This window comes from Globicephala melas, chromosome 5 (genome assembly GCF_963455315.2).
Source record: "Globicephala melas chromosome 5, mGloMel1.2, whole genome shotgun sequence".
Taxonomy (NCBI): Eukaryota; Metazoa; Chordata; class Mammalia; order Artiodactyla; family Delphinidae; genus Globicephala; species Globicephala melas.
In genome coordinates, this window is record NC_083318.1 from 27,915,268 (window position 1) to 27,942,317 (window position 27,050).

At 35.4% G+C, this 27,050-nt stretch overlaps 1 protein-coding gene across 3 annotated transcripts; it reads right to left on the reverse strand.

Moving 5' to 3' along the window:
- Positions 1 to 542: 542 nt before the first annotated feature.
- Positions 543 to 26,837, reverse strand: AP1AR (adaptor related protein complex 1 associated regulatory protein). 3 transcript variants are annotated; one of them, XM_030864054.2, is made up of 10 exons: positions 26,393 to 26,837; positions 16,165 to 16,213; positions 15,645 to 15,671; positions 13,034 to 13,059; positions 10,617 to 10,713; positions 9,352 to 9,450; positions 7,349 to 7,407; positions 6,452 to 6,525; positions 5,253 to 5,381; positions 543 to 2,133 (listed from the first exon to the last, which is right to left on the reverse strand). In XM_030864054.2, exons 1-10 carry the CDS (start codon positions 26,473 to 26,475, stop codon positions 1,868 to 1,870), a joined length of 909 nt encoding a protein of 302 aa, XP_030719914.1. In that variant the 5' UTR covers positions 26,476 to 26,837; the 3' UTR covers positions 543 to 1,867. The 3 variants fall into 3 exon arrangements, with proteins under 3 accessions (XP_030719914.1, XP_030719915.1, XP_060155081.1); XM_030864055.2 differs by lacking the exon at positions 9,352 to 9,450; XM_060299098.1 differs by lacking the exons at positions 13,034 to 13,059; positions 26,393 to 26,837.
- Between the last annotated feature and the right edge of the window lie 213 nt (positions 26,838 to 27,050).

Here is a 27,050-nt window from a genome sequence, read left to right on the forward strand (position 1 = left end):
TTAAATGTAAAAATGTGTTTATTCACAATCTTTGAGAAGTTACCATTCCTTCAAAAAATTCTTTATGAACAAAATGCCAAGAAAAATTACAATAGTAGCTTATGCCAAACCAAAAATATACATCTGATGTATACAAACTTTAAAAAGCATAACACAGGCAACGTGAATATAGATTATCTTTAAAATATTTCCAATGACATAGCTACAACTTAAATTATGTTGAGACATAAATAACAGCATTACCTAATATATTTACATATTTAAAGTGTCATATTTATTTCTATGAGATAAAAAAAGGTGACAAAACTATATATGTCATTGCCCAGCAGTTCAAATATTGAAAGGGCCACATGATATTTTTAAAGTATAGCAAGAACTTTAAATTACTATTTATATCTGGACCTTCCTATATTTTCGAGAACATGCACTGTCATTGTTGCAAGAAAAATTAAAAAAAAACACTAAGGAAAAATTGAAAAACAGTTTGCTTACTAAAGTCATATTCAATCCTCAGCAAAATCAAGACAAGCAATCAGGGAGTGTCTTATATCCTTGGCCTTTTAAATTGATACGTAAACTTTAGAGAAAAGAAAAGTTAACTGTATATCGTAAAATTCAGTTATATATATTGATTTACTTAGTTCCATCCCATTAAAGCATGTTGTATTACAAGGCAAAGGAAAGCTTAATAAAATCAATGGATTCTTTCATGCCAGAAAGGATTTTATTTACTTTGAAATACCCGTATTACCTTTTTCAGGTTTTCCCTTCTTAATAAATCATGCACAGAGAATATGTTCTGTGTGAAATCTTTCAAGACCATTCATTGGAAATACAGAATTTTAAAAAATGACAGATAGAAATTTACTATATCAATTAAAGTCAACATTCATTTATAGTGGCACAGAAAAGGAAGTGAAAAACCTAAGTATAGGACTTCCTTGGTGGCGCAGTGGTTGAGAGTCCGCCTGCCAATGCAGGGGACGCGGGTTCGTGCCCCAGTCCGGGAAGATCCCACATGCCGCGGAGCGGCTGGGCCCGTGAGCCATGGCCGCTGAGCCTGCGTGACTGGAGCCTGTGCTCCACAACGCGAGAGGCCACAACAGTGAGAGGCCCATGTACCGCAAAAAAAACAAAAACAAAAAACCAAAACACAAAAAAACCCACCTAAGTATATATATTTTCTTAAATATCTTTTGATTACTCACTTTAAGTGTCCAAACTCTGAAAGATTATCTTAACATATCACATACCTTGTTCAGACTGAGTCAACATTATTATAGTAGGATATGCAACAAGTGTAGAAAGAAACTGATACTTCGGCTTTTCTTTCGGGTCATCTACTCAAATTAATTGTGCTTACTATCACATAATAAAATTTAAGTAAGTCATAGGAATGAATAATGCTGGAAAAGGGAACACTATTCTGAATCTGAATCTGGCAGTCCCTCCTCATGCTCCCTTCACATCTGCTGAGAATTAACACAAAATGCCTTAATACTTTCGCAGTTAGCTACTGAAACAGAGTTAAGAAAGCATTCAAGGTGAAATTAATAAAACTATTTTAAAAGCTGAAAATCTACAAACAGTAAACAGGATTGCTATGAAGAAAAGAGTTAAAGAAATTTAATTAATAACATGACAGAACCATTAAATTGTTTTTGAAAAGCAGAAGGCAGATGATGAAATTGCACTTAATTCTGAAGCAATTCAGATATAACCTATCATTCCTATTCCTTTCTAATAAGCATTTATAACATGTTTCTTACTTCCCCTCTTACAAAAAGGCTCAGCACAACCATTTATACATTCTAGTTGGTTTTAAACATTTGGTCATAACTGATAAACAAGATCACACAATTTTTCCCTACCGTTTTTGTTGATCCACATCATATTGCTTTAGGCCAGAATCAGACAGTTCTAATACAGGATTTACAAATCCAGAATACTCAGAATTGCCATTATCATCCATTTCGGCACTAACAAAATCATTCTCCCACTCCAGCCCGTTGGAATCATCTGAGGCAGATGTAGGATTACTTCCAGTCTTCCTGCTGCTATACTTAAGTGCTGCCTGGAGAATGTCTTCCTCTGTTTTGGAACGTTCTCTCATTGGAAGCATTCGATTCATTCCTATTATATGGGCAGGGTTATTAGAAATCTCAGTAAAGATTTAAAGAGCTATATTAAAAGACAAACTATCAGACTTGATTTGTGAATTAACTTAAAAAGCCAGTCATATGGAAGCCTTTCTTAAGGGAAATGTTAGGGTATAATCCTACAGTGAACATTAATACTCAACAAAGGACAGTTTTATGCAACACTGGTAATCTAGTAAGATGAAATTTCTGAAGAGCCATAAGTAAAGCAGAATGCATGGAGGATTTCAATTGCTATTAGTCTTGTACGGCCAAATTAGTGTGTCTGCAAAACTTCTTTCCTACCTAGATGACAATTTCATTTCTCAGAGATAATAGTAACTCTAATGATAATGATAACAATATACACATTTCCAGCACTTACTAGGTTCCAGTTAATGTTGTTTGCACTTGACATATGTTAACTGATTTGATCCTCAACAACTCTATGAAGTTACCTACAGTACTATCATTATCCCCCATTCTGCAGTTGAGGAAACTAGGGCAGAAAGAGGAAAGTGGTTTGCCCAAGGTCACATAGCAATAGAAGTAGTGGGGCAAGAAACAGATTCCATGCAGTTTGGCTTCAAAGTCTGTGCTCTTTTGCTAGTCTGACTCTAGTATAACAAAGTAGAGACATTTCTAGGGTAAACTGTTCTAGATCTAATTCTGAACAGAAAGAAACTGATCAGTAAAGTGAGCATCAAAAATCTTTGAAGAAAAAAACATCATTTTGGCAGAAGGAAGAGAGGGAGGACAGAAAAGAAATTTGAATTTGCAAGTGCAGAATCAACACTGCTAATAGAATTAAAATCTAAGAAAAGAGATTATAAGAGAATATCTCTAGACACACCCAATAATTTTGTTTTCTGAGCTTAAAGAATCAGATCCTACAATAATAAAAGAACATTTAAATCTAGGGACTTCCCTGGTGGTCCAGTGGTTAAGACTCCACGCTCTCAATGCAGGGGGCTGGGGTTCGATCCCTGGTCAGGGAACTAGATCTCACATGTTGCAACTAAAGATCCCGCATACCACAACTAAGACCTGGTGCAGCCAAATAAATACATTTAAAAAAAAAAAATAAATCTATCACTATTGTCTGTCACTCCCCCAAAATTGCACACTCAACCTAGCAAACTAAATCATCCTTATAGACACAATAAAAATATGAGTTGGAGACTAATATAAGTTTGTGGATTTGTACTTAATTGAATAATATGTCTAAAGGAAGCTGGATTAGACATCATCAGGTTTCTAGAGGGTTCTGTCTTCTACCTAGTCTAGTTTAATAATTCTGTTATAATAATTTGAATAACAAACTTGAAAGTCATGTTATCTAAAAATTTGATTAGCATACAGCAAGGATGACAAATCAGGAATTAAAACACCTGAAAGGCTTTAGATCAAATTGAACAAGATGCTAAAATAAAAATAAATTTAAAATCTAGATTGGGATATAAATACACAATAACAAAAGTATAGGGTTGGGGAAACAGTGTTTAGCTGAGAAGACTTAAGTAAATTAACGCAATCTTTGCTAAAGTTATTCAGTTTCTTTATTGATAAAACAAATGGCTCAACTAGAGTATATCTAAGGTCTATTCCATCTCAAAATTCTATGAAATATTTGATATTGAATATTAAAAAAAATTAAAGTTAAAGTTCCCTATTCTGTAACTGATTCTTCCTTTTGGGATTACCTATTTCTTAAAATGAAAATAAAGACTTGGGCCTTATTCAGTGAAATAGCTGAATATTTTAAAAAAAAAAAAGTCCACATTTAGCTATAATTTTGAGTACCTGCTATGTGCCACACTATGTACTGGGTGTTTTATATAAATTTTATTTACTCCTCCTAACATTCATGATTTAATTTGTTCAAATATTTATTGACTGTCTATTATGTGCCAAGCTTTTTTAGACCATCAGTATATAATAGTGAATTATCATTCTTCAAAGTAGGTTTATAATTCCTTTTTTATGATGAACTAACTGCAGTTTAGAGAGATTAAGAAACCTATCTAAAGTACTATAGCTGGGAAGGTATACCAGGTAAAATTCAAACTCATGTCTGTGTTATGGCTTTTGTACTACCAACAGAACTAACAAATTGCTTATTTATTATGAACCAAAAGTTAATTAAATTTTGGCTTTAGGTTGCTCACAAGCGGGCAGTAATTCCTACAGAGTAAAATGGGCTGGATTACAAAAACCTTAAAATGAGAAACAACATTTATTTTCTAAATCTCAAGAAACACTAAGAACTAAGCAACTTTCAGACTTCCCTGGTGGCACAGTGGTTGAGAATCTGCCTGTCAATACAGGGGACACGGGTTTGATCCCTGGTCCGGGAAGATCCCACATGCTGCCGAGCAACTAAGCCGGTGAACCACAACTACTGAGCCTGCACTCCAGAGCCCGTGTGCCACAGCTACTGAAGCCCGCGCACCTAGAGCCCGCGCTCCGCAACAAGAGAAGCCATTGCAATAAGAAGCCCATGCACCGCAACGAAGAGTAGCCCCCACTCGCCGCAACGAGAGAAAAACCCATGCGCAGCAACAAAGACCAATGCAGCCAAAAATAAAAACAATTAAAAAAAAAGAATTCAGAAACTTTCTAAACAATTTACAACAAATGATAAAATATAAGAGTCTAAGAAATTTTTACACTGATTTTTCAAGGCCTTGCATTCATTTCAGTTTAAATAAAGTAAAACACAAAGTAGATTTCTATAAATTAACACATATTAAATAAAAATATTCAGGTAGGGCTTCCCTGGTGGTCCAGTGGTTGAGAATCTGCCTGCTAATGCAGGGGACACGGGTTCGAGCCCTGGTCTGGGATGATCCCACATGCCGTGGAGCAACTAGCCCCGTGAGCCACAATTACTGAGCCTGCGCATCTGGAGCCTGTGCTCTGCAACAAGAGAGGCCGCGATAGTGAGAGGTCGGCGCACCGCGATGAAGGGTGGCCCCCGCTTGCCGCAACTAGAGAAAGCCCTTGCACAGAAACGAAGAGCCAACACAGCCATAAATAAATATATAAAATTTTAAAAAAAAAAGGCAAAATTCCTTTAAAAAAATATTCAGGAAAATTGTAAATATAAAATACCTTCTTCATCTTCCCATTCTAGATCTAAAGATGTGCTGTCATCATTTCCACTAGTTGATTTAGTTTTGGTCATTAAATCACAACTGCTTTCTGTATTTGGTGTCAAAACCGTGGCATCTGATGAGAGTCCTAGAATATACACCAAATACAATTAGATGTGGTGAGCTATACTCTTTTACTACAACCATTTATTTTGCAATAATCATCTCTCTTCAAATCATAACATCGTAAAAAACAATTATTGAAATCATTACACCGGTAAGTTTCTGTTAGAAATAGTATAAAGGGCTTTTCCTGCTTTCTTTTTACTTTTTTTTGCCATATAGCACAGTACACATGCAAATTTAAATGAATTATAAATTTTTAAAATATGATGAACTCTAGGCAGTATTTTTAATAGTCAATTACAAAAGGGGGCAAAAAAAATGAAAAACTAAAAATGATAAATGAAAAGCACCTATATTTTCAAAAGGAACCACTACTATTCTTCCCTATCTGGGGAGCACAGGAGTTTTGACTTTTGAAACTTGGAGAAAAGTTTAATCTTATAATTTGTAGTAAGTAAAATAAATACACTTTTGTGTACCTGCTTCCCTTTTCTGGGAGGAGGAGAGGTGAGAACAGAGTGGAAATGGAAAAAGGAATTCCTGATTCCCTATACATATCTACAGAAATAGCCTGAGGTTTTTCTTTGCTCCAACTCCTTTTATTTATTTTTAAAATTTATATTATTGAAGTATAGTTGATTTACAATGTTGTGTTAATTTCTGCTGTACAGCAAAGTGATTTAGTTAATACACATATATTCTTTTTCATATTCTTTTCCATTATGGTTTATTATGAGACATCGAATATAGTTCCCTGTGCTATACAGTAGGCCCTTGTTGTTTATCCATTCTATATATAATAGTTTGCATCTGTTAACCCCCAACTCCCAATCAATCCCTTCCCCTTCCCCCCTCCACCGGCAACCATAAGTCTGTTCTCTGTATCTGTGAGTCTGTTCCTGTTTCTCCAACTCCTTTTTAAAAAGGAAAGATAAAATTGTATAATTAAGGACTAGTTAATTGACTTATTTGGGCAACACAAATTGAAGGGCAGAAAGTTCTTCTAGAAAAACAGAGCCAGGATCTTCAATTATCTGTTTAACGTGGCATAAAGTAACCTTAAAATGAACGCAGATATTTTAGAAGACTTACTACTACTTCGAAATACTTCATACTGTGACTTTATATTTCTCAAACAAGATTCAAAGTCATCTTCTGGTTCTGAACTGTAATAAAAGTGAAATAATTTTTTTTTATATATTCATAGTAGATACAACATAATTCATGCTTAAGTTAAATGATGGCATTTTGGTTTGAAAAGGTCTATTCCATACAAATTCATAATTGCTGTACAATTAGAATAACCTAGTCAAAACAGGTCTTACTTTTCCTAATGCTAGCAATAAACTGAAAAATAATAAGATTTTGGTTAGTCTTGAAGTCAAAATCCAAAGCTTAGCCATAAGTTTAACTTGTAATTTACAATAATGAAGCATGAACAATTTTCTTTGAGTGAGCAGGAAATACTCCTGGAAATGTGACATTGAAATGCATCTTCTAAAAAATGATCACATAGGGACTTCCCTGGCTGTTCAGTGATTAAGACTCCTTGCTCCCAATGCAGGGGGCACAGGTTTGATCCCTGATCGGGGAACTAAGGTCCCACATGCCCCATGGCACAGCCAAAAAAAAAAAAAAGATCACACATAAACTTTATTATAAGAAAAGAGAGGAGCTAAGGAAAACACAAACAACCAAGGCATAAACAATTTATCCAAAGGCATTCAGTGTGCTATTGCATCATATTCTGTATGAAAGATGTGACCACTCTTAAGAATGCAATAAAGTCAATTTAAAATAAATGATGATCATTTTCCAACATAAAGAAAGCAAATGTTCTCAGTATTCTTACAAGTGTCTTCAAGAAGCAATCATTTTTTATGCAACATATACACATGAATATGTATATAAGCATCCAGAGGTGTACTGTGTTCTCTTTGGAAATAATATTTTCTACCACAAAGGGAAGAAGTATATTTCACTATTTACCTTTGATATTCTCCATTGTTTGAAGGATGGTATTGCTGCAAAACTCTCTGTCTTTCTTGCTTTGGAAACATAATGCAACACAAAATCACTCTGTTGTAAAATTATGTTTTTTAACACTATTCATGCAATGCCAGAAAGTGTTATTTTCTAGTTTCGGGGAAAAAAAAACTTTAAAAGTTATTCCATTGAAGTTTTTCTTTCCTTAAATTAATCACTGTTCACTTCTATATTCTCTTATTCATGGGTAGAATTTCTCTCAATTTTTCAGTGTATAATCCTTAAGTGGTCAGACTATTCATACTGTTATTAAAAAATAACTTAAAAAATATATATTGGTATATCTGACTTCCTTATTACACCTAAGAACTTCTAATAACTGGAAAGTAATAGTTAAAACAGTATATGAAGTTCTATTCTGGGTGAAATAAGTAGCAATTAAAAAATCTAAAAGACCTGGCTGGCTTGACTCAGAAATAATAAAAACAGAGTATTTAGAAAACCTGTCAGAGTTATGGCTCTGACAGTTATTACTGTATGTCCCTGGCATGTCCTTTATTTTCTGTTTCTTCATCTGTAAACTACAGATGGCTATAATACTGTCCTAGCAAATTCATAGGGCTACTGTTAAAATCAAATGAATTTGCATGTATCTGTGTATCTTTGTGTCAGCATATGTGTACAGACTGCTATGTGTTCCCATATCAATATTTATTCAAGGAAGAAAAAACTCAGGAACTCAGATTTTGCATATGGAATCATTTTAGTCTTTAAAAGGTAGTCTTTAAAAGGTAAGCAGCAGAGAATTTATTATAGCAAAAAGAGATGTCTAAATTATAACCAGAAAAATACTTTCCTTTCTTAGTAGAAGGTGAGTTAATTTTTAAACTTTCCCATTACTTAGAAGTTAGTAAAAAATAAAAATAAAAAAGATACTCCCTCACATAATCTAATTAATCTGTTGAAACACCAAAAAAAAAAAAAGAGAGAGAGATGAAGAGCATGGGTCCCATAGAAATCACACAGAAAATGATACATGATTTTTTAGTTCATCTAAGTTACAATAATTATGTGACATAATCCTTGTACTACACTTCAGTTAACACTGCAGTAGAGTTCACATAGGCAAAAGATGGAGGAAGATACTAAATACTAAATAGAAAAGTGGCTAAGCAGTGCTTGAATTCTGGCTCTGCCATTTATTAGCTGTAGGATCTTAAGTTACTTAACATCTCTGTCCCTTGGTTTCATCACTTATAAAATGGGGATTAAAAACACTACCTTTCTCCTAGGATTGTTGTGACGATTAAACAAGGTAAAACATGTAAACTAATCAGAACAGTTACTGACACTTAGCCAGGGCTCCATAAATGTCTATTATTAATAGCTGTCTGGCATTATAACAATGCCATGTTTGAATACAGCATGGTAAGATATGATAAATCTGTTGTTTTTTCTGATACTACATCAAAGATTTCCCAAGACCCAAACTCCCAATCTCCCAAAGACACAAATATAAAGATGAGAAATACAGAGTATTCCTATGGGGCAAAATCGCTCAGCTTACCCAATTTTAGGAAGTATAAGAAAGTCTAGCAGTTCAAGAAATTGTTAAAAAAAAAAAACTCACAAAATAAACTAAAAAATGCTGCAGAAATGATATTTAAAGGTTAGTTTTGCAATGTTTCATCTAAGAGTATATTTATTTTTCCAAAAGAATGCTGAATTTTGGAAAAGTATAAAGTTCATTTTTGCGATAAACAAGAATTAGCTTCTGGTAATTTAAAGCTAAAGAGCACTCAGTAGCAAGCATATAATTTGATGTTATTTCTAGCTGTTAAAGACCAACTAATTTCCCTTTAAAATTCCTAAGAGTATAGGAATAAATACATTTGTTGTTGAATAAGAAGCCCTTGATTCTAGGGGGAAAAAGTCCCAACTAAGATTTGTCAAAGAAAATCAGGAGAAAAGCAGCCCTAATATATGTCGGGGTCTTTTCCCCTCACCTCCAAGAGCTTTTGCTGCTTTGCTGCCCTGGCTGCTTCACGCTGTGCAGCGTATAAAGCTTCTTCTTCTAGTCTTAACTTCTCTTCTTGTAAGGCTAACTGTACATGAACAAAACAATAAGGATTAACAAAAATCAGAACCTGTCTAACTGCTCTAAAAATAAAATGCTTCTATTTATAAAATAAAAAATAAATTATTAAAAAAATAACTGAGCTCTACAAAGCATAATAGAATTAAATTTCTGCGATTTCTCATTTCTCTTTTTACAAAATAATTCAAATGATATCAAACATGTTACAGAATTCTTTAGAAGTTGAATTATAAAGTAGAGCATCTAGTTTGCATAAATACAAAACTGTTTCTTTCCTTAGAATATGCAGTGATCTTCATTCTCAACAATCGTTCCAATGCCGATCACCCTGATTAGTTTCATGGTTTGGGCCCTCCTTAGTCCAAGGTCTTTAAAACTAAGGTCAATCACATCACTGTCTACCAAAGCGAAGTAAGCTTTCACAAAGTTCATGGTGCATTGATACACATGTCCTGTATTTTATTACCATCAAGTTATTAAAAAATTACTTCCAAATTTAAGTTCCTGCCATTCATAATAGCATACGAACTGCTTTAATGATAATCTACTGCAAGTCAAATCAAATTTAAAAATCAAACACAATATTTTTCTTTAGCCTAATATTAGCATCTATTGTGTAGCTTAAGTTAATGCTGTTGAAATCACTAATTGGTACTAAACAGACTATTTTTAAATGTATAATGGAATATGACGTATTCCATTTAGTTTAGTGAATGCAAAACTATAATTACAGGCCACCTCTGTAAATATATTAAAGTAAATATAACATTTATGATTGTTAGAAGTACTTGGTTCACTTACTAAGAATAAATAAATCCAAGACAAAAAAAAAGATTTTAAAAAATAAACCACTTATTGTGAAACAGAGTAATTTTTAAAGTTAGTTTTAAACACAAAGGTGCATGTATCTTGCCAGAGTCCCTACTTGTGAATTCAGAAATTATTTTCAGAAGAATGTATTCTCTTCACTTATTGGCAGCATATGATTTCTGATAAATTGTGCCAAACTAAACCAAATTATTATAGGCTGGAATAATTTTTTAACTTTTAACTCATTTTCACCTCTATGTATCTAAATTTAGGTTCATATGCAATATATTATTTAATGACATCTTTCCCATATAAACAGAGACTTTATGATAATATATACTTAAGCAACATAAGACTATTTACCTCTTTTTGGATTTTCATATCAAGATCTTTCTGTTTTTCAACAATAGAATCATAATGCTTCTCTCTTAGGTCAACAATTTCTTCCTCAGTAAGAGGCCTACAGAGAAAAATAAGGCAGAAAAAGAAAGAAAAGGAAAAAAAAAAGTGCTGGTGAGTCCAAGTTAAATAAAATACTCATAAAATCAGTGAAATTATGAAATTTTACTGTCAAAAATGTATTAAAGCAATTTGATGCTATGATTTCAATTGTTAGAGTAAAAAATCATACATTCTAATACTTGTTATAATTTGGTATATAAGATGATATACTATCAGAGTACCGTTTTTTAGCCCTAAAATCAACTTTAAAGAAATGTGGACTCCCTTTACTTTGGCTCTTCAGCCATCTGACTATATCCCAAAATGTTCATCATAAAATATAAACTTCAGTATACTATACTCTGATCTCAGCCCTCATATCATTTTGGAACTCCTAACTCTCATACCCACTGCCCTATTTATCCTGCTCAATCCCTCTAACCACCCCAGGCCCTTGATCCTCCCTTTTCTCTCAGTTTATCGATCCTGATCATCTTCTGGCTTTACTTCACTTACAACCAGTGTGGACTCTGTGGCAAATCTGAAGTACTTTCTTACCCACATACTCGCCTTCCTGCACACCTGTCATTATGCCTTATTCACCCAGATTACTCATTCTCTGACCTTGGATCATTTCCATGATTAGCTCTTTCTGCTGAGAGCTGTGAGAGAAAATCCTACATCTGTTTGGCCCTCTGCCCCTAGCAATAACCCTTTACTTATACATGGCCAACTCCCTCTCACATCCTATGCTAACTACTTCAAAATCTTCACAAACACACTCCTTAAGTTCTTCATTCAAAGTCTTTTCTCTTAGAAGTCAATTTCACCCCACTCTGAGACATGACGAGCATGTCTCCAACCATCAAATCCCTCAACTTCTTGTCAGTCCTCCTCTCACCTAAGTCTATCCTCCCTACTCTTCCCTCCTTCCTCTAAAGAGGTGGTATTCCTTAATTTGTTCAAGGTCACCTGTCACACTTATACTTGATTCATTCATCACTGATGCTACCCCACACCACCTTCACTCCAGAGAATTCTGTGGGACATTGCTCCATCAATTAGTACCTCTTTTCTTCAGTCTACTCTTTTTGTCTGTTTTCACCTCTCTTCCTTGTGAAGATTGGAAGAAAGGAAGGAAAGAAAGGAAGAAGGAAAAACTTTCATTTGACCTATATCTATCTCTAACTACTGCTCGCTCTCTCCTTCTCATTTCAGCCAAAATGTCTGAAATTAAAAGTTTACTGATAGCACATCTAGCACTTACTATGTGTCAGGTTCTTTTCTATGTGCTTTACATATATTGACTAATTTTAATTCTCAAAACAACCCTGTAAGGTAGATACAGAGATCATACATATGAGGGAAATGAGATGAAGACAGATTATGTCCAAGTAAGTCATATAGTATGTGGCAAAGCTAGAATCTGAACCCAAGTAGTCTAGCTCCTTGCTCCTAACAACTGTGTTTCTCTTCCCTTCTATGTCCTTACTTCCCATTCTCTCATCAACTCATGACAGTCTGCATCTGCTTTCATCGCTCTACTAACTCTAACAAAGGTAATTAATGGCCTCTATGTTGCCAAATATGAGACAGTTTAAGTCCTTATAATATTTCTTCAGTTTCATGTGGCAGTGCTGACCATTCCCTCCATTCCATCTGTCAGTCTGTCTCTACCTCCTCCCTTGGCTTTCTATGCTCTCCTGGTTCTTTTTGCCCACTGCTTCTTGGCTATCTTCTGAATCCTCTTCTAGTGTCTGCCTATTCAGTCTTCAGACCAACTGCTCTCTCTCCATGCTCCAATCACCCCACTTCCTCCCCCTTCCCCAACTTCAGGTCTTGATAATTATCATGGTTATAACCAGCCATGTATAAGGTAATGTCTCCTACTTTTGTTCCTTTAGCCCTAACTTCTGCCTAGGGCTTTTTGTTTGTTTGTTTTTTGAGGTATTACTTATATAAAGTAAAAAACATGATTAGTAAAACAAGTTTTAGAATGTCATAAGGAAGCAAAAGGGGGATAAAGTTTTACAAATTCAAAGAAATGTACTTATCAATATTAATATATTAAATAGTTTTTTAAAACTAAAATATATATAACAACTTACGTTCAGTAGGAAAGCACTTAGGCACTTATGTAGATTAAATTCTTTAATGTTCAAAACAACCTTTTGAGATATTGCCTCAATCTTATAGAAAGAGAAAACCAAGGTCCTGAAATGTAAACTGTTCAATGCCTCAAAGCAAGCAAATGACAGAGCCTGGATTTTTAGAGAGCTTCTTATAGTTCACATAGAAGTTGTTTGTTTTATTAAAAAAAAAAAAAAAAAAAGCCTTACCTATGATTGCTTCCTGGGCTTTCCCCCTGTGCAAGAATTAATTAAACAATTATACAAATTTCACTAGCTGAATTCTATTTAAGGCAAGCCAATAAAATTTTTATTTAATCAAAATATTTTCTGCTTATCTATTTTACCTTGGTAATAAATTTCATTATTAAAAGTGTTTTAAACAAAAAGCTTTAACATTTTACTATTTCTCAAAGGCAAAATTTAGTTTATTATCTATCTTAATTATATAGCAACCAATTGTTGGACATTTCTTAATTTTTTATAACAAATATTTACTCTACACCAAATGACCTTCTGGGTTCAAGATGGTACTAGACAACATATTCTCTATGTTCTCATCATTTACAATTGATCTTCATTATTCGCAGATTCCAGATTTGAAAATTCACCAATGAGTTAAAATTTATTTGCAACATCAAAACCAATGCTCCCCTCACTCTTATGGTCATTCATGGGCATACACAGAGCAGCAAAAAATCTGGTTGCCTGACATACACATTCCCAGTTGAAGTAGAAGATGATGCTCTGTCTTCCTGTTTCAGCACTCTTACTGTGCCCTCTTTGCAGCCTATGCAGTGTCACTTTTTGCATTTTTGTTCCTGATTTTGCTGTTTAAAATGACGCCCATGTGTAGTGCTGAAGTGCTGTCTATTGTTCCTAATCATAAGAAGGTGTGACATGCCTACATGTGCCTACACATACATGTGTTAGATAAGCTTCATTCAGGCATGAATTATTAGCGCTGTTGTTAGTGAGTTCAAAGTTAATGAATCAATAATATACACTAAAATAAGGTGTCAAACAGAAACATAAAACAAGGTTATATATTGATCAGTTGATGAAAATGTTGTGATCAGAAGCCTGTAGGAAGCTAATTCTGTATTTCTCCTAGGAGTAATGTTCCAGTATCCACTAATTCAGTATTCACGGCAACTTCATAGAATGTAACTACCACAGATAACGAGACTGCTTTTGTTCTTTCCTGGGATTCTGAAATTACCTACAGTTTTTTCCTCCAAAGCAAACTGTAACTACTTTCAAGACTGATTTGGATTTATGCATTTCTTACACATTTGTGCTATTCACATCTCACAATTAAAATATATGACTAAGTAACAGCAGAAATAAAATTTCAAATGGTCCAAATTAACTTAGGAAAAAGCACTACAAAGCAGGATGTGACATTCAACTAAACCAAACACTAACTATGACATGAGAGAGGAAAAGACTGGTTAGCAAAACAAACAAACAAACAAACTCAAACCAAACAAAACGCACCTTAGGAAAACACTTGGAATCACACATTCTTTTAAAGAGCTGTATGATGGGGGGATGAACTATATTGAAGGTTAACAGAAATCTTACATTTAGTACTTGTCAGAAACTTTAAAAATATGTTAAGTGTTTGTTTAAAAAAATACACAAAATTAATGTTACTTCTGAAAAGGGAAAGAAACGAGATTCTATGAAACACTAAAATATTTGGGAGAAATTTTACTGGGAAACAAAAGGCTAAGACAGGTCCTCAAATATATTCTACCAGATAATAATAAATATGTATTACTATTTTAAAAACAGATTTATACTCAAATTAATTTGGGAAATGCTAAATTGGACAAGTTTAAATAATTTTCTTTAACAGTTCTTTAACAATTTTTCTAATAGTTCTTCCCAGAACCTTTAATATGCCAATTTACACTCTGAGACTAGTATTCTATACACACTCTGGGAAATGCTGGGCTAAAGAATAATTTAAATTTGGTTTAATACATTTTTCTCTTTCCTTAGAAAACAAAAATGATGAAGAAAAAAAAAACTTGCAATGCTCTTCTAGTCAAATATACTTTAGAGATGTGGAAAGTAGGCCCAAGGCAGGTTAAATAATTTACACCAACTCATATAATTAGTTTAGCAAAGTTGGAAAGTAACACACAAACTAAAACTCTTCTAACTATACCAGTGCATAAGAAATGTATACCATATTTCACTAATTTTAAAATGTATTTTTTTTTTTCATTTTAACATTTCTGTACTTGGGATGCATCTTAAAATTGATTTTTAGATGAGGTGAAATACAAAAATCAACAAAAAGAATAACTTATAAAAAAGATAATGGCTAAAGTCAGAAAGTGATTGCAGAACAAACATGTATAAATTCTACCCTCAGAAATCTATAAAAACTATGGTCAAACAATGGGTCTACTCTGGATTGCTGAGGAATTTTACCTTAGGTAAGATGGCAAGATGTTAGAAATATCTTTTTTTAAAGTTTCTCAAGTTCTACAGAATACTTTAAAAACCTGTTTTATGTATATGTATACATACACACACACATATAATATATAACTGATGTATGAAACTATAATATATATGTAGTATATATATTATTACATATGTTAAATAGAAAATTCTGAATAATTTGCTAATATAAATTAGTAAAAGAAGGAAACGATAAGGGACTAAAAAGTAAAAATAACAACTAAGAAGTAAAAATTCTAAAATAAAAGAATATAATAAAAATTAAAAAAATAATTGTCAGAACTTATGAGATGACTAATGAGAACAAATATGAATTTTATACTGCTGTGAAAATACTTACTTCATCACTTTCTACTAGATTCTCAAACTGAAACAACAAGAAAGTGAGTGTTAGGATGAATATTTGTCTAAGGTACATATCTCACAAAAAATTATATGGTGGAGTTGCTCAAAATCAACTTGCTGTTTTGATTCTGCCAGACCTCTACTAGGGCAGACCAATGATCTGTCTCTAGAATCACTGGCTACTATAAGCCACTATAATTGATAGAAGTGTACCCTCTCGCTCAGTTGTATAGGGCAGAAAAAAGACAAAAACAAACAAAAAATCCCACCACTTCTTAAGTAGAAATAACAATTCTACTAGAAGAATGGGATCTTAATCTTTTGCAAACTTGTTCTCCCCTATTCATGCTTCCCCCACCACTCCAATTCTCTTCCTATTCACTAGCTATCTAATATTAAAATATAAAGAGTCCATACTAAATTTAGGTACAGAGCCTTCCCCTTACTTAAAAAAAAGTGTCTCTCCTGCCCTTCCGAAGGTAGTTTTATTCAATCAGATTTACGACTCTACTTACCTCTATAGTTAAGTGCTCACCTCTTGAGCATGTTCTAAAATACTTGGATCTGGGAAGAAAAACAGGAAAACAACTTTAAAAATTACAATCAATCCTAAAACTGAGTTAATATAGTGGCATAAAAACATTTCCTCAAAAGCAACTTTAAATTCTCCAATGTATAGTATCTTATATTTACAAAAAGGAACCACTAAACTTACATAAGAATATAAACACTCCAGATTTTTAAACTTAGTTGTAGGTTTAAAAGTGTTTAGTCAACCAATATTTTTCTATTGGTCCTAATATTTACTATACCTGTAATAATAAGTTAATTTACTATATTTACTACATAGAACAGAATACAATTAAATTTAAAATTTTATCTCATTATTTTTACTGTATCAAGAAAAATATCTTGTTAAAGTACTGCTGTGTTAAATAATGTATAAGAACATGTTCCCAATTTTGTTAAACATTTGCAAAACAACAAAAATCTAAAAAAGATATAGGCCAATATGCTAAGAATAGTTATCTCTAGATGGTGGGATATGTGTTTATATAAAGCTTAGGTGCTTTTTATTCTCATCCCATGCCTGCACAAATAAAAGAAAGAAAATGAAAAACAATATACATCACATATACATCTACCAAATAATCCATTACATTAATTTTTCCAACTAGGGTGAAATATTGACTTTAATTTTAATTTCTCCTCACAATGTATACATATATCAAATCACCACAATGTATACTTTAAATGTCTTACAATTTTGTCAGTTATACCTCAATAAAGCTGAAATTTAAAAATTCTAGTTATTATCTTCTGCTCCTACTAGTGAAACTTACATGTAGTCAAATAAGCATCTCCTTTGTTATATCTGCTCCAAAGATATCACCACATTCTATTAACTATATGTCCTCTAACTACTATAGTATGAAAGCTGGTACAGGACAGAGCCCCTCAAGCTCCTTTACTACTGGAAGTACCAGGAAATTTTAAGACTTTCACTTATAATGTGGATCCTGTTATTGCTGCCTAAATTGATGACACAGAAGACCCCCCCATCCTCCCATGGGGATCCAAAATCACACTGTGGGTTCCTAATGTGTCAGGACTCTTGAACAAAAAGCACCCCTTTGAGAGATGGGAAGAATCCTGGGGTTAGGACAGGTCAGAATGCTTTGTATTATGTGTGTATGTGTGCAGAGGTGGCAGATGGGCTCAGTAAAAGAGAATGGTATATTATCATGACTAAGTTTTTATTACCATAAAGAATAAAAAAAGCAATTTTTCCAGTACAATCTTTATTTGCTAACAGATGCAAAGCAGTTTTATTGCCCATTAAGAGATCATTGGTAGAAACGGAACATTTGGTATTGTCATCCCATAGATCTAATAATTCATGGAACATATCCAATATAAATAAAATACCCCAATTCTCTAGGCATCTAGTGCTCCCATTCTTTTATTTTCCCTATTTCTCAAATAAAAACAGAAATGAGTTGAGCCTTCCAGTAGCACTGTGTTCTGGCATTAGGATTCATTCATAAAGTGCTATACGTTCTCCCTCAGCAACCATCACTCTCTTCCCTGAATGAAGAGTTTGTCTCTGATTAATCTATTTCCTCTTCCAGGCTTACTGAATGATATAACTGAATAGTAAAATAAAGTTTAATACCAAGCATCCCAGTATAAGCCATCAGTGTGACTTCACTGCTGAAGCAAAGCCTGAAGCTAAGACTGTCTTCAATACAAACCAAGGGAAGTAACTGTTGCACTACACTTACATTAGACGGCAGAGTACTGTGTTCTGTCCCAATTTTACACAGATATATAGCTAACTTCAGTAGAAGCCCAAGGTGTTGGCTGTTGTAAATCTATCTTTTCTGTCCCCTCTCTCCATATCTAACTATGGTGAGGACAATCATGCTCTTGCATGACTCTGGCTCCCTGATTATCTGACCAACCTAGATCATAGCCATCCCCCAGACTTCATTTGATTGGTTCAGGGTTATACAGAAACTGAGCAGACATATACCCTCCTGAGAGCTCTAGGGAGCTGCTAGGGGTTATACTTCTGACAACCTGCAAAGAGGAATGAAATCAATTGAAAGAGTGTTCTGACAGTGTTGAAGTCATTCCTAAGGACCAGTTGCATCCCTGCCCTGCCCATTGTTTCCTTAGTACTTGACAAACTTAGTATCCTTATAAGAAATTCTACCTTTTGCCTACGATAGTTTGATTTGGGTTTCTGTCCCCATAACCAAAGTCCTGTCTAATAAGTAAACAAGAGTCTAAGAGATAGAATGGCAAAAGAGCAAATTAAAAAATAGCAAAAAAAATTTTAATGGAAAGAAAACAAAAAAGCAAAATAAGTTTGGAAGAAAATTTAAGCTTTCCTTTTAGGACAGATTAGATTGAGACCTTATTACTCACAAAGGGCACATACTGACTCCTACTACCATAAATGCTAAGATTATATTGATAGATTAAAGTAATACGCAATTTGGCAAACTCGGGTAACATTTTTATTAGAAGAGCTTTATCCTGGAATTTATCTGAAAAGAAGATGAGAAACTTTGTGATACATATTTTAAAAGTAATTAGAAAGCCAGTTTTTGAAAGTATCCTTTCAGATTTCAGAGTGCTCTCCATTACTTAAGCAGTAAATGAAAGAAACTGAAACTAAAATCTTTCTGTATTATTGGATTCTTAAAAGCCTAACACATTTCCAATGTGACTTTTTCAGTATTTCCCATTATAAACTGTCCGGACAGGAATAAAGATGCAGACGTAGAGAATGGACTTGAGGACATGAGGAAGCGGAATGGTAAGCTGGGAAGAAGTGAGAGAGTGGCATGGACTTATATGTACTACCAAATGTAAAATTGATAGCTAGTGGGAAGCAGCTGCATAGCACCGGGAGATCAGCTCAGTGCTTTGTGACCACCTAGAGGGTGGGATAGGGAGGGTGGGAGGGAGACACAAGAGGGAGGAGATATGGGGATATATGTATATGTATAGCTGATTCACTTTGTTATACAGCAGAAACTAACACACCACTGTAAAAAAAAAAAAAAAAAACCGTCCTGATATTTTGTGTTTTCTTTTAAAAAATTTTTTTAACATCTTTTATTGGAGTATAATTGCTTTACAATGGTGTGTTAGTTCTCTCCAAAGCCATCCATGGACATTCCTTTATACACAATCCTTATGCCCCTGAGAGCTGTCTCTAAGTAATGTAAGTTTCTATATAACTATTCTACTATCGCTGACGATGTGAAAGTAGACTCAAATATGTAAACGATATTAAAAAGGTAGAAAAGATAGGCTATCATACTCTGAATGATCGTGGCATGTAAAGGTATTTGGAAAAGGTTGAAAGTAAAGACGTACAAAAGTGGCAATTCTTGCATATATATTTATTTGTCAATGTTGTGAAGGCAGATATCAAGACAATCTTTTATTAAGGATAAAATCAGTCTCATCAAGAATAGAATGCAAATGCAGTTTTTTATGCTTCTACATGTTATTACGGAAAGCAGGCAAATACTCATATCAAAGTGACTTAAGTAAAAGATAACTAAAAAATTCTCATAAATCCTACATTGTTATTGTTCCTTTTCTTCATATTCTCCTGTATAGTATCTGTTAAAATAATAGTCTTTCCTTATATCTTCTGTTTGACATTATAAAAAAATAATGAAGAACCATGGTAAACTGTTCCACAGTCTATTAAAAATTAAAAGCTTCCCAAGACTCTTCTTTTCTAGACAAAAATTGGAAAGGTTACAAATAGAAGCCTGGCAAAAACTATTACATTGAAGATGATGGACACATTGTTTTTCAATTAGTACCAAATACTTCAGTGAAGATTTAAGCATTCAGATCTCAAGGGATGATCCATCAACAGATTTTCCAGGTAGAACAGCATCAACATAGGTGGTAATAATAAAGTAATAATATTTACTGTTAAATAAGCCCCTCCCTAATGAAGGCAAATTGAGGAAGACTGGATGTTCAAAACATTTATTGTGTTCCTTGGAAGAGACAAATTCTCCTGTTAAACATGTTGAAGATGGAAAACATGTCAAAAAGAGTCACTGTCCTTTAAGAGGAGCCTGATTTAGAGGAGATCAACAACTAGAAGGGATCCTAGAGGTCTTTTAGTTCTTTCTCGTTCATCCTCTGCAGTCTGTGAGCAGCATCTGAAATTGTTGACCACCTTCTTCTTTCAGAAACTGTTGCCATTTATGTGTCTATGATTTTGAATGTTCTAATTTTTCTTACTTCCCTGGATAACTGAATGACAGTCATAGCTATGTATTTATATTTAAAGTATAGAAGTGAGTAAAAATTGACCCATGTACCCAGGAGGTTTACAGTCTAATGGGGTAGGCACACAGGTAAATTAACAACTACCATGCTCTGAAAGGGATACGTTCAGATGAAGAGCATCAAAAATCAGCTGAAGGAGAAGGAATTAGCCAGGCCCCCAAGTAGTGGAAAGGAATGTTTCAGGGAGCAGCAGCTACCAAAGGCAAAGGGGAATGAAAAGATCAAGACTGCATACATTAATTCTGTCAACAAGTATTTACTAAACATCTACTACATACTATGCACATAACTTGGAGCTGTGTATTCAATGGTAAGCAAAATAGGCATGAACTTGTTCCTTTACACTGAGAGCGGAAGACAGACATTAACCAAATAATGACACTATTTCAGATATAATTATAACCTGAGGAAGTGCTGAGAGGATAAGGAAGATGGTTCCATCATGGTGTGAGAACTCATCCCCTGAGGGTAGGAAACAGATTGGGAAGACTTCTGTGGGAAATAATCCTTGAGCTGGCACCTAAAAGATGAGTAGGAGTTATCTAACTAAAAAGGGAAGAAACTGATTCAAGGAAGAGTGTGGCACAAATGAGGCAGAAAAAAAAAAAAAGGCAAGGAATAGATAATGGGAGGTCTTGAAAGCTACATTAAATATTTCAGTCTTTATCCTAGAAGTATGGTAAACCACTGAAGAAAATGGTAGGGGACATTCAGAACTTGACAACGCGGATTTAGAGGATGAGTGAAAGGGAGGAGTTTATTATGATTCGCAGGTTCATGGCTTTGGTAACCGTATATTATTTCACTACTCACAAAGTAGGACACAAAGTAGTAAAAATGGTTGGGGCTTTAAAAAAATGAAGAAAAGGAGTAAAGAACTGTGAGCAGGAAAGAAAGATGAGCTCAACTTTACAAACCGAATTTGAGGTTATGTTTGATACCCAAGGGGAAATACTCAGTAGGCAATTAAGATATTCAGGGCTCAGACTGAGATGACTGAGCTCATTAGTATGCAGGTAGTAGGTAAGGTCATCTGTTTTCCTGCCATCACCCAGGGAAAGTACATTAAGGAAGGAAAATATATTAAGGAAGAACAGAGTGAGATTCAGAACACAGCCCTGGGGAGTCTTCAAGGTACAACACAGAATGTTCAGGAAATTCATATCCATTTAAGTCTGCTACTGTTTTCCTTCCTAACTTCTGAGATTTCAAGAGAAATATCTTATGCTTGTATATTTCTCAAAGCTGACAAACATGCAGAAAACCAAACTGAATCATTCAATAATAACTACTGATTAGTATACTTTAGCAATATACATTATGATAAAATATTTAAAATTCTCATTCTCTATACGGTCTCTTTAAAAAGTAAGTCAACATAAAACTGGTAAGATATATATTTAACTATGTGAGTGATGCCAAAGTTAGGGAATTATCTTGAGGGAAAAAAAGGAGAAAATACTGTTCTCTAGATTTTACAAGTTCATTTAGGAAAACAGAAACAGGTATAGTCCAACTGGTATACAGGCCATTGGGGATGTACCAAGTGAAAGAATGGCAGAGAATCCTTTCACTAATTCCCCCGGCCTGTGCTGCCACGCTATGTGCACAAGGAGTAAAATCTACAATTTTAATGCTATGCTGTAAGGAAAATATAATTAGAAAATGCAATTAGCCTGGTAAAATAGATTAAGGTTAAGTTATCTTGTCAGGAGTCTGCACTTCATACTACTCTGAATTGGAAGGTTATCATTTATCAAAAAAGTTAAAATACTAAGGTTTATGAATGAGTTAAGTTTTTTGAAATTAGAATAGAGTCATTGTTTTCCTTTTAATGTTATTCTGATTTGTATTCTGACATGATTTTCTGAATGAGAGAACAAAGAGTGAGATCATACTCTTTACCCAAATGCAGAACTGCATATAATCCTGAGTATTCAGATGGACATTATGTTGCATGTTTGAATGCCATGCAACTCATCATCTGTCACAGAAGGAAAAAAAGGTTGAGCAACTTAGCTGTAGGAAATAGTTCGCAGATGGAAATTGTTAAGCAAGGGAATGGCATGATCCAGTGTGGTTTTTAGAAAGCTTAACTCTACTGACAGGAAGGGGAGATGGCATGAATTGTAGAGATACAACAGGGAGAGCAATGTGAAAGACAAAGTTTAAGGAAGAAGCACAGAGGAAGGAAACAGGTTCAGTATGTATTAAGCAAAGACTGAATAGCTGATTAGTGAGGACTATAAAGTTGGTAGTATAGAGACTGTGAACAGAGCTGTTAAGGGAGTCCCTAATCCCTGATTAGGGAATACACGAAGCAGAGGAAGAAAAAATCTAGGGGAAAAGGAAATGCACTATTTCGGATATTTAATGGGACACAAATATTAAATATTAGATACTTCAGATAAGTTGATTTGAGGAGCTTTGGTACATCTAAGTATATCTCTTCAATAGGCAACTGAAAATACAGTGCTGAACCTCTGAAAAGAAGTCTGTTCAGAAGACATGAGATTTGGAAGTGGTGGTGGTTGAAACCATAGGAGTGGATGAAATTAAGGGAACTACATAAAGAAAAGACAGAGAAAAATTCCATATTTAATGGGTAGAGAGAGTAAATATAGCCAGGACAGGAACAGGAAAATAAAAAGATAAAAGCAATGTTGCAGAGGTCAAGTGCATAGTTTCAAGAAAAGGAAGACAGCTTATCACACAGAATAAAGAGCCAAGTTGTGGAGATATATGCATAAGAGCTCCCAGTGACAAAGTACAAGATAATGCACAGAGATATAGAGCAACTAAATGTTTATAATATTTATGTTTAATAAAATGTTTATAATGTTTAATACAAAACCATGAGATATTAGTGGTTAAGGGTAAAGGCTCTCAGTTCAGAGGGACCTGGGCTGCAATCTCAGCTCTGCTATCTTAGGCAAGTTAAACTTTCTAAGCTTCAATTTTCAACCTACAGTGTATATAATAGTACTCACCTTCCTCACAGAATTGTGGTGAGGAATAAATGAGATAGTGTAAAATACTTAGGAACAGTGCCTGGAACACAGGAAGTAATCATATGTTGGCAGCTATTATTAAAATCATTTTTTACCAGTAAAGAAAACACCAAATCACTGTAAATTATTGTCTGAAGGCAACTTTGCTGCTGCAGCCAAAAAGGCCAACAAATGTTAAATATCAAGAGAGATATAAAACATGAGCATACTTTCATATAAACCTACAGTACATCTTAACTGGAACCACTACGTGCAATTATATGGTAAGATAGAAATAGGAATTAAAATACAACACAACAAAACTTAATTGGACCTTCAGTTTGAGGAAGAAAAAAATTAAGAACACGATAAGTGTCTATACAAAAGATTTCTCGTACTACCCAAAAAAAAGGAGAGCTGACCAGCAGATGGAGCCCTCTAGAATGTGTGGTAGGCAAAACTCCCTGGAGTGAAAAAGGATGACTCATTAGGATGTCTAAATGTTATTCCTTGAAGATATTTAACTCCCTCTGCTTTAACCATCAAATAACTTTATTAGTAGCAAGGTTTCTGGCATACCTTAACACTGATATTGATATTCTGACTAGTCTACATATTCTAGAATATAAAATACCAGAATTCTCTAATATGTTATAAATTTAAAAATAGGTAATTCTGGTTTTGAAATTGGATAGTGAAAAGTGAGTGATCTGACTCTGAGCTACCCCTGGGAAATCTACAAGGCTAAGAAATCAGGCCCTGGATTATAACGTACCCTTGTGAGGCCCAGCTTAAATCAGCCTAAGAAAGCCCAGGATTCTTCCACCTACGGTTGACAAAATATAAATCAAGTTTTTCAGATTGCTCCTCAACTTTTTTGCCCTTAGATGAACTACTAGTTAAGTACCTAGACCTATAACTGAAAGAAAATCAGAACTACCAGGTGATTAAAAAAAAGCAACTACTAACATGAGAGGTAAAGTTTAACCTTATTCTGTAAACAACAATGAACTATAACCACCTTCCTCTCTGCATGTTTATTAGAAGCTCCTAAAATGAATATAAAACAATAAGTTAATCAGAAGATTCAAGTAACTGACTGTTCAAACCTACATTTATGGATTAAAACAAAAGGATGGATATCATTATTATATTGTTTTAGATGACAGTGTCCACAACCCACAGACTCTCACTGCCGCAATAGAACTTGTTTGTTCAAGTTTTGCCCACAGCCAGAAGAGTACAGATCCAGCTATTATGCTTTTATGACACATCTACAGACAATTAACACTCACAATGATTCACTGATTTTCCCCTCACCCTTCCCTATGCTGTCAAGTTCATGTGCTCAGGGAGTAAAACCTGTAATTTTAATGCTATACTCTAAGGAAAACATTTTCAGTTTGTAAAATCACCATGAAAGAACAAAACCCCAAAATCCCAGACACCAAACAATGTACTCCAAAGTGAAATATAAATGATTTTTGCTTACCTAATTTGAGTATAAGATCCTATTTTTAGTTATTCTACAACACAACTACAAATGAACAAATAAAAATATTAACAAAACCAAAGATTCTGTGGCACCTAGTCCTTAGGCAAGCCTATTTAAGCAGCTTGACTATTATGAGTAGCTACGAATAAAAATTAGAAGTAACTTAGATGACTTTTGCTGAAAAGATAAAAGAGTTGCCATGTTCCCCTGTAACAGTAATAACCCTTAAGTCAGGAAAACCAAAATACTAAAACTAGGCACAAAGTCTTCAAGTCCTTACTTTTCCATTCAAGGGACACTTAGTGTAAAACCCTAACTACTCTGCATCAGAGGTCACACAGTGCCTGATGAACGAATGAGTGACTCATATAATATCTACATCGCCAAAAGATCCAAATGATAAATCATTTGTTTTCAGTATGTGTATGTTGAACATCTTATTACCTAATGATGTTGGTTAAATGGGACAGATGGTGAAAACTTAGCAATCTGTTCCAGAAAGTGCAAAATTAATGTCTTATTCCTTACATAAAGTGGTGTGGTTCAGATTTTCAATTGTAAGTTTGAATTCCTGGGAAATATTTAACAACAACAACAAAGCCAATTTCCAAGGAATTTAAGTTTTTCACTACCTTATGAAATAAAAAACACAAAAATGGAATAATTACAAAATTCTATTATTCTATGGATGGTGTGGGTAGAAAAACCTAGGCATATCCCAGATTTAATCAAGAGAACTTCAGAAGGACTGTGATTTCCCTAGTGTTACAGAGCTTGTGGGTAGCAATCAGGGTATGGCATTCCCCTCGAAATTCCAAAAAATTAATATGAAAAAGCTACACACTGCTCCTCTTGTTATTAACATTAAGAATCCGAATGCCCAGTGGAAACCCAGCAATTCGCAAGTATCAAAGAAGTGCTCAATGTCTGAAACCTTATTTCACTCCAGCATCCAAATGACTTCTACTAAAAAATCTCTCAGAGACATCAACTTTTTGGAAGAGATTCTCCACCTGCTCTGTCAGAGCCAAAGAGAGAATCAAACACATAGCTACTACCAGCTTTAGCAATAAACCAAGCTCAACGTAGGCAGTGCTCGGGTCGCCGTGGATCCTGTTCTACTGACCATTCATGTGAGGGTGCCCCGTGCTTCCTAGAGATGATGCCTCCCGTCACTCTTTCCCCGCGTGATAGCGCGCCCAGCGAGAATCTCGCTCGGAGGAGGCAAGAGCAACACCCCGCCCCCTTCTCTACCTCTTTCCCAGGGCCTCCACTACGACAACCCGCTCGACGCCTGTTCAGCTGTGAGGGTACCGGGGCTCCCAGCCTCCTCTAAGCCATTGGGGAAGTGAAAGGGGTTCCCCGCCAGGGGCCGAATAGGAGGAGCCAGCGAGCGCCGGGCCCCTCCCCCCGGGGGCTTACCCTCCGCCTCCGCCTACTCGCTGCAGCCGCCCAGCTTCCTTGCGGAGGAGTCCGAGGCACTGCGTCCAGCAGCAGTTCCCCATTGCATGCCGCCCAGGTGCCGCCGCTTCTCCTCCTCCTCCAGCTCAAAGCCCAAACCCAGGCCCGTCAGCCGCATCCGCGCGGCACGAGCCGAATGGGGGTTCGGGGACCGAGGGCGGGCCGGCCGGAGCGCGGCGGAGTGAGAGGCTAGGGCGACGGGAGGGACAGGCGCTCGGAACAAAGGCAGCGGTTACTCCAGCGGCCGCCGAGTCGCCGCTGTGCGAGGGAGGAGGGCCGGGCAGCGGGCTCTAGACTCCCTCGTTGTCCTCATGGCCCCTCGCTCGCCTCAGATCCCCAAGCTCAGATCCAGTGACCGCCTCCTGGCGCCGAAAGAGGCCAGTCCCCGCGAGTCGCGCGCCCAGGCCCCGCCCCCGGCGCGCCCAGGCCGGCGCCTGGCCACCGTCTCCGCCACACCCCCAGGCTTTCCCGGGCCCCAATAGGCCGTTCCCTCGGCTGCCCCGCCTCCTCCGGCGACTGGCCTTACGTCACTTCCGCCAGCTCTTGGGTACGCGTCTCAATTCGTGGGTGTGGGTGTTTGTTTTGTTGGATATTGACCTGACTAGGAAATCTTTTTTCC